General features: G+C 36.6%; 1 protein-coding gene across 2 annotated transcripts; it reads left to right on the forward strand.

The window, feature by feature from the left end:
• The first annotated feature begins 9,363 nt into the window (after positions 1–9,363).
• LOC130431940 (uncharacterized) lies at positions 9,364–12,393 on the forward strand. Of its 2 annotated transcripts, none has more exons than XM_056761161.1 (6): positions 9,364–9,484; positions 9,914–10,512; positions 10,611–10,805; positions 11,107–11,274; positions 11,423–11,518; positions 11,917–12,393. In XM_056761161.1, exons 3-6 carry the CDS (start codon positions 10,704–10,706, stop codon positions 12,238–12,240), a joined length of 690 nt encoding a protein of 229 aa, XP_056617139.1. In that variant the 5' UTR covers positions 9,364–9,484; positions 9,914–10,512; positions 10,611–10,703; the 3' UTR covers positions 12,241–12,393. The 2 variants fall into 2 exon arrangements, with proteins under 2 accessions (XP_056617139.1, XP_056617138.1); XM_056761160.1 differs by having other exon boundaries at positions 9,914–9,952; positions 10,399–10,805.
• Positions 12,394–12,734: the final 341 nt, after the last annotated feature.

Genomic DNA, 12,734 nt, shown 5'->3' on the forward strand with positions numbered 1-12,734 from the left:
TCCCTTTCCACACCTCCGGTCTCCCCCATCTTTCACTGCTCAACTCAACCCCTCATACGTCGATCTGCAGAGGGAGGCAGTCGCACTTAAAGCACTCTTCTACAAAGCTCGCTGAAGTGGTTGATCTCTCAAGGGTTGGTTTCAGCAAAGAGCTCCTCTGTCAGCATCTGCATGCGTGTTTGTGTGTGTCTACCTGTGTGTGCTGTATTTGCGTCCCTTTGGGAGTGTCTTATTACCGAGCTGATTTAGTGAAGCGGGGTTTGTGTGTCTGTGTGTGAGTGCGCTCTTGGATTAATGCCACTTTGGGAGTATAACATGACCAAGGCCGTAACATACAGTAGCATATGCGTCTGCCAGTTACTCCCGAAATTTTGGGTCTCCGCAGAGAACACACACACTGTGTGTGTACACAATTAGTAGGCCTTAGTGGGATCTAAAGTTTTTAAATGATTTGAATCGGAAATCAATAAAAAGTTTCTTGATATATGACATGTTCTGCGAGTGTGTGGTTATGTGCAATATTAACATGCACTATTCTTGTAGTTAAAAGCTCAAACTTTGTGTTACAGTGTAAAAAAATATTTCGTACATCTTTATTTGACTGTGTCACTGTTACTTGTACATGTATTTACTATAAATTTTCCATAATTACATGTAAGCTGATGTAACCCCACACCCTAACCCAGATGACATGTTGTTAAAGGGATAGTTCACCTTCAAATGAAAATTCTGTCATCATTTACCACCATCTTGTCGTTTCAGACCTGCATGACTTTCTTTCTTCTGCGACCACAAAAGAAGATATTTAGAAAAATGTTGATAACAGAAAACCCTTGGTCCCTTTGACTTGCATTGGTTTTGTTTTCATACACTTGAAGTCAATGGTGACCGATTTTGGTGAACAACATTTTTCAAAATAACTTTTGTGTTTTGCAGAAGAGTGAAAATCGTGTAGGTTTAAAAGGACAACAGGGTGAGTAAATGATGAGAACATTTTCATTTTAAAGGTAATCATTCTTGTAATCACCATAACTCGGTACTTAAATAAATAACATAACTACACAGTAACGCTTAAAATAAAGCGTACCCCATTTTTTTGAATAACTTGCACCATTACACCAGGGTTGTCTATCAGGATTGATTTTAAGCGAATATGATTGATTTTAAGTTAACGCTGACATTAAAATAATATGGTAGATTATTAACAAGATAAACTGTATCAAGAAATCTGAGGGATTAAGTAGTATAAACGTAAAATAAAAAAAGCTTTGTTTTTTATGTAAGTGGTCACAAAGCATGTACTTGGGTCTATATGGATATGCAACGGCATGTCTCTCGTAGGAGAATGGTGTTAGTGTATACTGTCAAGTAAACTGCTTGAATTTACATGTATCTATATGACTATTTCAACTTTTAGGGTCTGTGGTGTTCGTGGCTAGAAAGAGAGTAAAGGATCAACATAAATATACTCTGAGAAGTATACAGATGTTGACATTAACAAAAAATATTGCACTTAACATTTACTGCACATTTAAACAATGTGATTTAGCTTATTACACATTTAAGATCAACAATAGTTAAGATTTGTGAGTATAAATTGCTTGGTGTATCTACAAAACATCTAAATGGTAGCAGTAGTTGATATCAAACAATTCCAGACATTATTTATTTTCTAGTTGGAATACAGCCTGTGACCTTCAGACAAAGTAGGTAGTACGCTTGTTTTTTTCAGTCATATCACAGACTGTTTCGCCCCCTCACACAGATTTACACAAACACTGCACCTGTTGAAGTTAAAAGCGCACAGGGCAAAACTTCTTCTGTCATTGGCTTAGGTCAGATTCATATGTAATTGCAAAAGAGACAAAGCCTTGTTAAAGTGTTATGTTTGTCGTAAGTCCTCAAGCTTGAGTCTTAAAATAAAACTCTCAGTTTTATGTGTTATGACATTGCAGCATGTTAAAATAGTGAATGTAGACAGTGACCAGTTATAAAAGCACTATTCAATATTCGTTGGAACCTTAAAGGTTTCTTTTCGCACCTCTAAAGGTACAAAACATATAATCTTGCACCTTTTCGGGTACATAATTGTACCCTAAGGACCTATTGTGTACTTCTAAAGGTACACTGTAAAAAAAGATTATTTTGACATGTAGTTGTTCCAACGTATTTTTTTAAGTTGTCACAACTTTTAATATCTCAATTTGTTCATGTTTTTACTGCCTTAATTAGTTTGTAAGTTGACTAAGTGAATTTGTTGTCTCAACTTAAAAGGGTTTGTTGAGTCCGTGATTTCTCATTAATTGGTCCTCGTCTCTGGAATGAATTGCCAGTGGAAATCTTAATATAGATTAAGCACATAGATTCAAAAACTGCTCAAATCGGGGGAGAACTCTGCGCCTGCAGTGGCAGCTGTGTAAAAGTGCCTGGGTGGACACAGCCCTTCAGATGTCAGGTACCAACAGTTAAAGTGTGGATTGTGACTGGATGAGAGATAATGAAAGTAAGTTTTCCCATATTGTTTACATTCTTAAAACATTGTTAACATTGTGTATTTTGGTTATTAAATATATCATTTGTTTATTAAAATCAGTTTACTATTGCTATTTTTTAAGCTGTGAAGGTTGTATGTGTCAAAGCATCTTTTAAAGTTTATCTTTATTTTTTAAACAGCACACAGATTCTGAAGAAACGTTAATCAAGGGTGGACCCTTTTTCTTGTGACTGGAGTGATGTGGCACTTGTTGAAAAGTCATCCTTTGACATCTTGATGGACTACTAAATGCGTTTGTCAATTAAATGGGATTCCTTTAGGCACTTTTCATTGGCTACCCAAAGACTTCAAATACTCTTTTAATGACATTCAGAAGTAATTCATGAAAATTTGAGCTGATAACTGCTGAGAACAACCAACATTAAGTTGGTAAAGTATGGATTAGTAGTTGTTTTATGTTATGTAACTGTAACGAAATATGCATTAAGACAGTTGTAAAACACCATTTTGTGTGGGAGTTGCAATACATTTAGTATTGGAAAGTTCATTTGCGATTGTTAATATGCCATCATTTTTGTTAAAGAATGGATTTGACAAATTTATGTACTACTAAAAATTAAAATGTTTTGGTACTGCTGCAGGTATGAAAAAAACACCACTCTAGTTGTCTGAACTTATTTGATGCAGTTTTGAGAACTTTACTTTAGTTGGTAAATCTTATTGGATGTAGTTCTGAAAACTTCACTTTAGTTAGCAGAACTCAATTCAAAATGTAGTTTAAATAGTGAAAGTAGTTATAAAAAGTTTTTTATGCATATGATGACTTTGTGTTCATTTTAGAGTGACTCCATGTGACAAATACCATCAGTTCTCACGATTGATCACGATTGATCATGATATCGAGATAGAAATTAGAACCTACAAAATCAGGTTGAGTTCTTAATCATTTTTTATTATAGGATAAACTATTTCTTTTTTGTATAAACTATTAGTTTGGTATTCCAGTCACCTGAGGAGGGTTGGGGTTAAGAGGGAAACACACCAATACTAAAACAACACAAAGCAGTGCTAAAAAAACACAATTTCCCAAGAAAATGAGAAGATTGTGGCCTAAAGCCATTAAAATAGCAGTGTCCTTATTTGTTTGTGTTGGTTCTCTTTGAGTTAAAACATATTAAAGAAGCATCGAAGCCACAAGCTTGTGCCTGTTGTTTGTGTGTAAGGTATAAGCTGGTGGATTTGTTTTTATCCTTATATTGCACTTTTCACCTCCTGACTAATTAAAGGGTGATGTGTTTTCTCTTTTCAATACTTTCGTTACGCTATTGTTTTTGTTGCTTCACAGAAGAGTCTTGATGTCTTTCCTTGCACACCACTGAACTACACTATAAAGCCCTTTTATAAGAGATATCTCTGGGGAAATAAGTGTGAAAACGCAGAGTCTTCACTCCTGACATTCATCCACCTACATTGCTGGTCAAAGCACTGACATGACACGTATCATTATACGCCTTCATGAACCTGCCATAACCTGTCGTTTCACATATTAAACACTTCAGTGAGCTGTAAATGGACATGTTTTTCTCTCAAGGTTTATTACACTTGCAATTTGTCTCAGAAACAATATGACATTCCGACCACTTTCGTTGGTAATTTGTTGCAAATAAGTTTGTTGCCTGCAGAGATTTCTATCTTGCAAGATTTTCATTCATCATGGAGAAGGAAGGACAAGACAAATCACAGCAGAGCCGGCGTGCATTTTTCACAGTGAAGGGAGCTAAGTAGGACACGGAGTGGGTATGTTTAATAGATGATCCACCCAGGGCTGTTTTGCATAATATCTATAGCTTTGTATAGAACTGGAAGGGTAATTTACCAACGTAACAGTGAAGCAAATTATACCAGTTTACTAATCACAGGTGGAGGGGTGGGGGTACTACAAAAGCAATGTTGCAACTTCTCTGTTTCTTTTCGTTTTGTGTATTTATTCGTCCGTGTGTGTGTGTTTACACAGTGTGAAAGTCTGCAGTAAACACAGACCCTCAGGCTCTGCTGGCTAATAAACACCTTTCTCCAGAAGACAAACTCATAGTGTATGGTACACTGTGACACTTCTGCATTCTACACTCCCACCACAGTGCAGGCACAACATATGGTCCATGCAGACAAGATTAACATCAGCAGTGTGAAAGTTTTAAAATAAAGTTCTGTGGTTGTTTAATGCATAAACTGCTAATATTATATAAGGAGTGGTTAAATGCCAAAGGTAGAGCAGCATATAATGGTAATATAAGTCAATTATACAAGTAAAATGTTAGAAAATAGGGCTGTCACAATATCCAATTTTCACTACACAATTGTTGTGCCGCGGAAAAATCTTGATTGATATTACCTAGATATGAAGCAAAATGTTTATAAAAAAATTTTTTTTATAAAGAAAATAGTTTTTTATTTTGTGTTTTATCTGTTATTTGGTCAAATAAACACAAGTGTATGAAGGCAGAGAGAGAGAGAGTTTGAAACCATTTTAACTGTTATGGCTAAATTTGTAACGGGTGATGAATCTTTTACGATATTACAATATGTGTAACGCGATTTCGATAATTGCGATATTTAATAACATGATTATTACCAATATGGTTACATTGTCACACCCCTGTTACGAAACATGTGGCATTACCATATTTTGAAGCTGTTTTAATTCCATATAATTCTTTACGTATTTTCAGTCTAATATATCGTCGCTGTCTATCCAAAACTTTGTGGGTCCAAATTCACTGGTTTTCAGGAAATGGAAAAAAACTTGTACTTTTTAAATGATCAAATACTGTGTTGTACAAGCACTTTTTAATACTTTTTATTGGTTGGATATATGAAAACCCTATGAAAAACATAAAGGGTGACTAAAAATTACGAAATATGTATGTATATAATATCGACCATCAAATACCATCGCTGTATGCCATAAGGAAACAGTACTTTTTTGTAATATAAAAAGCTAGACAAAAACTCTACATTTAAGCAGTCTATTAAGAGCTGAGTAGAAACCGAGAGTTGTTTTCTGAGGAATTTGGCATGCAGGGCAGTCTGCATTACTGCCTTATTAAGATCTGACCTTGACTTCACTTGCCGACATGATGTTTCCATACCATTGAAGACAAGCATGAACACTGCTCCCTGCAAATTAAATTGGAATTCATATTCGTAGCTGAAATGGTTTATTGTTATTTTTGTGAGACGTGATTGAGTGTTTGCGTGCACAAGCTTGTATTCACAGTAATTCTTTTTTAACAGCTTTCTGCCCTTCAGTCTACTGAAAAGTCTTTGCTGTCAGTTGATTAGTTCAAAGTGAGAGACCGTCTGATAAATATAAAATCAAAACAGATGAGATGAAGAAGCCCATTCCAACAAGGTAAATACCAGTATGACAACAAAAACAGTTCTGCCATCTTTATAGCTGTTAGGAAAGATTTAAAACACAAATTTGTCTTTGATGTTTTTATTTCTTCTTTCACGTTAAGCGTTTTTTACTATCAATAAAGTTTTTCTCATCCAGGAGTTAAAAAAGTTATAAAAAAAACATCACATTAACAGTTCACCCAAAAATGAAAATTCTGTCATCATTTACTTACCCTGTTGTCATTTCAAATCTGTACAACTTTCTTTCTTCTGCAGAACACAAAAGAAGATATTTTGAAGAATGTTGGGATCCGAACAATGACTGTATTAACTTACATTGGTTTTGTGTGAACTATCCCTTTAAGATCATTACACTGTCGTACCGTAACTACATTAATGCTTTTTGACCTGAGCATGTTTAAGGAAATCTATTCTATACATTTTTATAGAAATACATTTTTAAATTATAGCAGTGTTCTTCATAACAGGATTTAGAACTGCAATAAATAGGAAAATGTATACCAAATAGCATTGACTCGTATCAAACCTCAGGAAAGAAAAAAGAGCATATGGGAAGAAAATAAGCCAAGAGAGCAGGGTAAGAGGAGGATTTGTTAAGAAAATAGGGCGAGCGAAGGAAATGAGGAAGACAAAAACAATAGATCTGACGAGAGTGAAAGAAGAGAAAGTGAGAGAGTTGTTGTGTGAAGGTAAAGCGAGCGTCTCAGACTGACCCCAACACCATCAGATTGGCACTGTTCACCCTATAATGATGGCAATTTATTTCAATTAAACCAGCCTATTATTGTTGTAAAATGGTTAGCATGGCGTCTGGGCGATTAACACGCTATGTGAAGAAACATGTAGACCAAGACAAATTAAACATGCCCTCAATTCCTGTTAACAAACCCCCTCCCACCCCTTCTAATCACCCTTGAGTGTGCCCCATTAGCTTCATTTGTTTACATGTAACTCACATTAACCCATTAAATTCACTAGTACAATCCAGTCGCTGTGCCATTAGTGATAAAAATAATTGTTCCAAATAGATTTTGAAATCACGTTATTAAAAATCCTGCTTATAAAAACATAAACGTGTTAACTGTTCTGAGTTTGTTTCCTGCAAGGGCTGAGGTTAGACAACGTTCCAGTCTGTTTGGCTAGTGTGACAGTCCCTTCAATAATGATTTTGTTCATGAATAGCAAAAGTCGAAATGTGTAACAGAACGTCAAAGTGTGTCCTGCTGCTCATATATTTCCAGCTCTCCCCGACCTTACTTTTATTATGTCTGCCTGGCACATATATCTCTCGCTTTAAAACAGACGAGCGAAGAGAAAGGGAGGAAAAGGCAAAAAAGTGTGGCGCGACAGTTTATAGCAAGCAATTTTAATGCAGCTGCGAGCGCAATTTAATATCTGAACATCCATTCCACGCAATCTATTAAATTGGGATTTTCTGAACGGAGCATTTTTATGTAGTATTTGTTAACACCACAATGCGTGTTTGAGATAGAAAGAAAACAAAGGACTTGGAGTGCTGCCATATGCTAAATTAAAATGTGCATTTGTTTATGTAATGTTATGTGGAATTCATTCACAGGCAGATATTTTTTAAGATAATTTGTATGTTGCTTAAAGACGTTCACCCAGAAATGAAAAATCTGTCATCACGTTCCTTCAACCTAATGTTGTTTTAAATTTGTGTATTTTTTTATTCTGATAAACACAAAAGAAGATATTTTGAAAAATGTCTACTGTTGAGTCAACGTTGCCCGAAAACTGTTCGGAAACATTCTTACAAATCTTTTGTTGTGTTCCGTGTAACAATAAATGTAAACAGATTTGAAACAACTATTAAAACAACAAGTAAATGATGACATCATTACAATTTTTGGGTGAACTATATCTTTAACAAAGTAAATATGAACTTTTCATAGAAAGACTGTTATGTTTTGAAATGTCTGTTTAGGGGCGGTTTGACCCCTGGAAAAACAATCAAACTTGGTATGTATGTGAAAATTGATGTTCTCTAAGGATTAAGGATGGTTGAAACACTATAGTTTCCTTGAGTTTTTCTTGTGCAAACATTTTACTCGAGCACTGCCTCTTCATAACCAACATTACTGTCTCAGCTAATGACGGTGAACAGATTCCATAATGATTACAGCAGCAGTTTTCAGAGGTGAGAGGTTGCAGTGTTTAAGAGACATCAACACAGTTGTCCTTCAGGCAATTAGAGATATATATAAATGAAATATAGGTGAAAAAACACTCTCAAGGGGTGTTTCCATTCGCTTTGGGGGACTTGATGATGGTTTGATAGGTATTTTATCCAGTGCCAAGCACTGTTTTAAAACCTGTGCTCCAGGGATTAGCAGTGACATGATAACTCACCACTTCAACATAACCAAGAGAGCGTAAAGAAACCCTCTGCTGTTCGCCAAGGCCTATTCTGTCAAATGAGAGGTTAAAGGTCAGGTGAAAGTTCACTGGTGAACGCAGAAATGTTCACTGTAATCTTATGACATCCAAAGTTATGTTGTGCAATGTTATGAAGGGTGAACTAAAGTCATGAGGAGGTTTTTGTGATGCTTACTGGATCTGAAAGGAGAAAAAAAATTGTCAACATTATTCTACAGTTAAAGGGATGGTTCACCTAAAAATCTTTTTTACTCATCTTTTCGTCATATGACACGGCTTAAACAAATATTAGCGATTGTTTTAGATGTAATGAAATGTGTATACATGATTTAAGGTTAAAAAACAATGTATTTACCACATAGCCTGCATTTTTGTATCTCCTCTTTGCACGGATTTTAAACAAAGCTCATTGCTGTGATTGGCAAGTTAACCAGTGTGTAGTGATTGGTTGAATACTGCAAGCGTGTGACGGAAATGTAACGCCTCTTACCATATTTGTAACATCAGGTTATAAAGCAATTGCGCTCACAGGTACGCCCACCTTATTGCATATTTTGTTTCTGACACTTGAATTTTTGCAATTTCAACAGTCTAATACATGCATGGCAACTTATTGCACACCGAAGACACAGAAAAACACGTGTTCGCGCCATATGACCCCCAAAACACGTAAGATATTTTGAAGAATGTTGGTAACTGAACGACGACAACACCCATTGACTTACATTAGTTTTGGGTCCATACAATAGAAGTGAATGCGTACCACCCGGGCGGCAATCTTTATTGATTGAAAAATGTATTGATTGGCCGCTATAGAGACTGGCTCCAAAACAGTGAAGAATCTAAATGAGACCCATGTTAAAATGGGCAGCTTCATAGCAGAAAAATACACTGTAAGCCCGAACAGTACTACTAGCTTATAAAGACTGAGGTCACTACAGTTAAAATCTCTTGCTGAGTTCATCCACCTCTTAATGTCTATGAACAAATATGTATTTTTATGTTTGTGTGGCTCAGCATTTTTGAGGGAACACCGCTGGTTCACTCACTATTTTTAAGTGTACCGTTGATCACGTGATATGACGTCATGATGTGCGGCGCTTACTGACGTTACCAGAAAAATCGATCCAAGATGGCTACCCTCTCGAGTGACGTTGTATGAAGCAACTTGTAAGTAAACCAAACACTTCAAAACTACTTTGCTTCTTGTAACATAGTAAGAATATCATATTACACGTGATATTTGACTGCTAGACGAGGCTATTTTTAATATATAAGTTTCACGCGCATCTTCACGGTGCCGCGCGCATTTTTTAGGCGCCGACACCGCAATTACCATCAGTCCGCCAGCTAGTGACAGATAATATCGCGTGTACCCGTGTACTGTTAAGGTCGTGGCAAGACAATAATGTGAACATAAGTTAATAACTATTTTCAGCAAGCGATAGTCCTTCTGTTTTTGAGTGTGTTGCTGCTGTTTGTGTTAAGCGCCCTTAGATGTAACTTTTACTCAAACAAAGTTAAGGTTGTGTACATAATAGTTACCGAATGACCTCTGCAAGTTTTTATTAAACCTTTACAAACGTCTTTTCATTATAGGTTGTGGAAGAAGTGCAGTGAGCATCCCCCAAAACCAAGGTGACTCAAATGTTAATTTAGGCTGTAACCTATTTTTCACCATTTCTTTTATTTTCTAATTCCATTTCTAATTCATTAGCATATACATCTAGCCTTACACTATCTCTTGAGCTAATATTTTTGAATAACAAGTTAACGTTAGCCACCCTCTAAAGTGGAACAACATGGTTTCTGTGTTGTCAGATAAATTCATTTAAATGTTTATAAAGAGCGGAAGCAGACACATTCTATGTGATTTCATAATATCAAAGCATAAAGCAGATAATACCCCACCTGTATTTTGAAATCTGATAATATTGTTATTTGCACTCTTGTTCTAGATCAATTATTTTAGGCAGTCAGCAGTGAATGTATGGACACTGAAGACTTTGATCTTTTTTGCAAAGTGAGTTGTAATGGTATCTATATTACCCAGTCGTTGCCAATTATTTTTGCTTGTCTTAAAGAGCCTGGAAGTGTGAGTGGATGGTATGGATGGAAAATGAGCCTGAAATTTAAAATGGGGGATTATCGTGGCAAGCTGTCAAGATCTGGATGTTTGGAGGTGTCTGTCAACGCAGGTAAAAGGAGCAAAAATTACCCTGACAAAGAGCATCCACACTCCAACATAAAAATAGCCAGACGTGCTGAAGTGAACTTCCTTCCAAACTTGCCCAAGGGAGAAAGTCAGGCCAGTTTGGAAGAAATGAGACTGCAGATTATGGACGAAGTTCAGAGGAGTCAGCAAAACCTACGCTTGATAGAATAGCTAATGCAGAAGACCTTTGCCCTTCGTCGCCTGGAGATAATTCAGGAAAACCCACAGGTGAAGGACTTCTTGGGGAAATGGCCTGCTTTACGGATTGAATCACAGGTAAAACACACTCACTTCTCTTTTCTGCCACTTTTCACACATAAATCTATGCCAAATTTTGAATATGTATCACATTCAAATGGAACAGCAAATGCCACTATTCACTGCGGGTAAGAACTATCACTTTTCATGTGACCATGTTGCTCAACAATGTATTTTATGTTGCATCACAAATGTGTTTTCTGTTGAAAATCGAGTATTAGTCTTTTTAGGGCCCAAGCCCTGAGAAGGCGCAAAGCCCTATTGTTCTTCTAAGGATTATTTATTATATAATTATTTTTGTTTGTTTTTGTTTTTGTAGCTTTGTGCTGAGTTCCAACGCATCACAAACGTCAACCTACGGAACCAGTTCTATGCTGTGCTTGACCAACATACACCTAGACTGATGGCTTTGTATAGACAGAAGGCGGCACGAACCGGAAAGATATCAGAGGCGCTGCGTGACATCTTAAAGATTTATGAACTCCAGGTGAGTTAAAGATGAACTTTGAGCTTCAGGTCCCACTGGACAGCAGGGCCTCAGGGTGTCATTGTCTGTCTAACACTTTGCCAAATGCCATGAAATGTGGTCAGCACAAATGAAAATCTGTTATAATAATTTTTGCTTGTTCTTACAGGAAGTGCACAATGTCAATATGAAGCGTACTTTAGCCCTTAGTGCCCTCCCGGTATACCTGCGTGAGGAGGACCCACAGTTCTTCAAAACCTGGAATGTAAGTATTCAGTATATTCACAGAACTATTAGTATCTCTAGCAGCCACTTAACTATATCTAGTTATATCTAGTTATGAAAAATTAATCCGTGCAAGTTAATACACACATTTTTTTTTGCCGTGGTAATCTTTAATCAAAATCGGAAAAGTTACTTCCGGTCTGGAATGCCATTCCTTCTCTGATGATGTAGGTGTGACGGCTTGGGTCGGTAAACAACTCCCCCCAAAGCCGTTAGTCTGCTATGAGCGAGAGATGGAGAGGAGGAGCGCTGGAGTAAAACCCTCTGTCCAATACTCAGTTTCACTGGGAAATACGTCACAACACTGGAGAAAAGTCGTTTGCAACTTCCGGTTCACACTGACTTTAATCTAACAGTTGCACCCTCTGTGTCTTTCAGGTGGAGGAGTCAGATGAGCCAGGCATCATTGACACTCCTGTTGCTCTCGTCACAGCAGTCACAGAGGACACTGCAGATCCAGTTAATTTCAGTCCTGCAAGTATTTGTATTGTTGTGGAAGACGATGTTACGATGAGTGATATCCCTAACTTGGCTGATGCATTTGCATTGTTGATTGGGTTGATGTATGCATTGCATTTGGACTATCCCAAGAAACTCATTAACACTTTTACTTTTGTCCAGAAAATCATAATGGGTCTTGATGATGGTAAAGCACTTAAACCCCGCCTACTGAGTCTCAAAAATGACCTGTTAATGGAATAGTAGGATAACTTAACAGTTGTGTTTACAAAAAAATACACAGTTCTTTTTTTATATTTTGTTTTTTTAGGTTTTTACAAAAAGGATAGATTTGATGTCCTGATTTTGGGTTTTGATAAATTTATTTATTTATTTACTTTTTATTTGATTGATGGTCATGGCTGTTAATAATGCTGCTTTAATAAAGTTTTATTTTAAGATGCTCAGTTCCTGATTGTCTTGTTCCTGTTTGATATGTAGAGATACATATGTACACACACACAAACACAAACGCACAACCATACACTAAATGAGTTGAACTAAATGTTAGTTATATTTGTAGCAAGAGCAGAGGTGTTTAATTTTTGCTGTCTATGTAAGTGTTCATTCCAACTAAATACTTCACCAGGTTATTTCACTGGTTAACACACTTACAGCTATTGGGTAGGTGGTGAAACCAGTATGTGACTTGAGTCACTTAGCGCATCATGGCACAGACGCCTCTGAGCTAAACAAAG

The sequence above is a fragment of the Triplophysa dalaica genome, chromosome 11, assembly GCF_015846415.1.
Source record: "Triplophysa dalaica isolate WHDGS20190420 chromosome 11, ASM1584641v1, whole genome shotgun sequence".
NCBI classification, from domain to species: domain Eukaryota; kingdom Metazoa; phylum Chordata; class Actinopteri; order Cypriniformes; family Nemacheilidae; genus Triplophysa; species Triplophysa dalaica.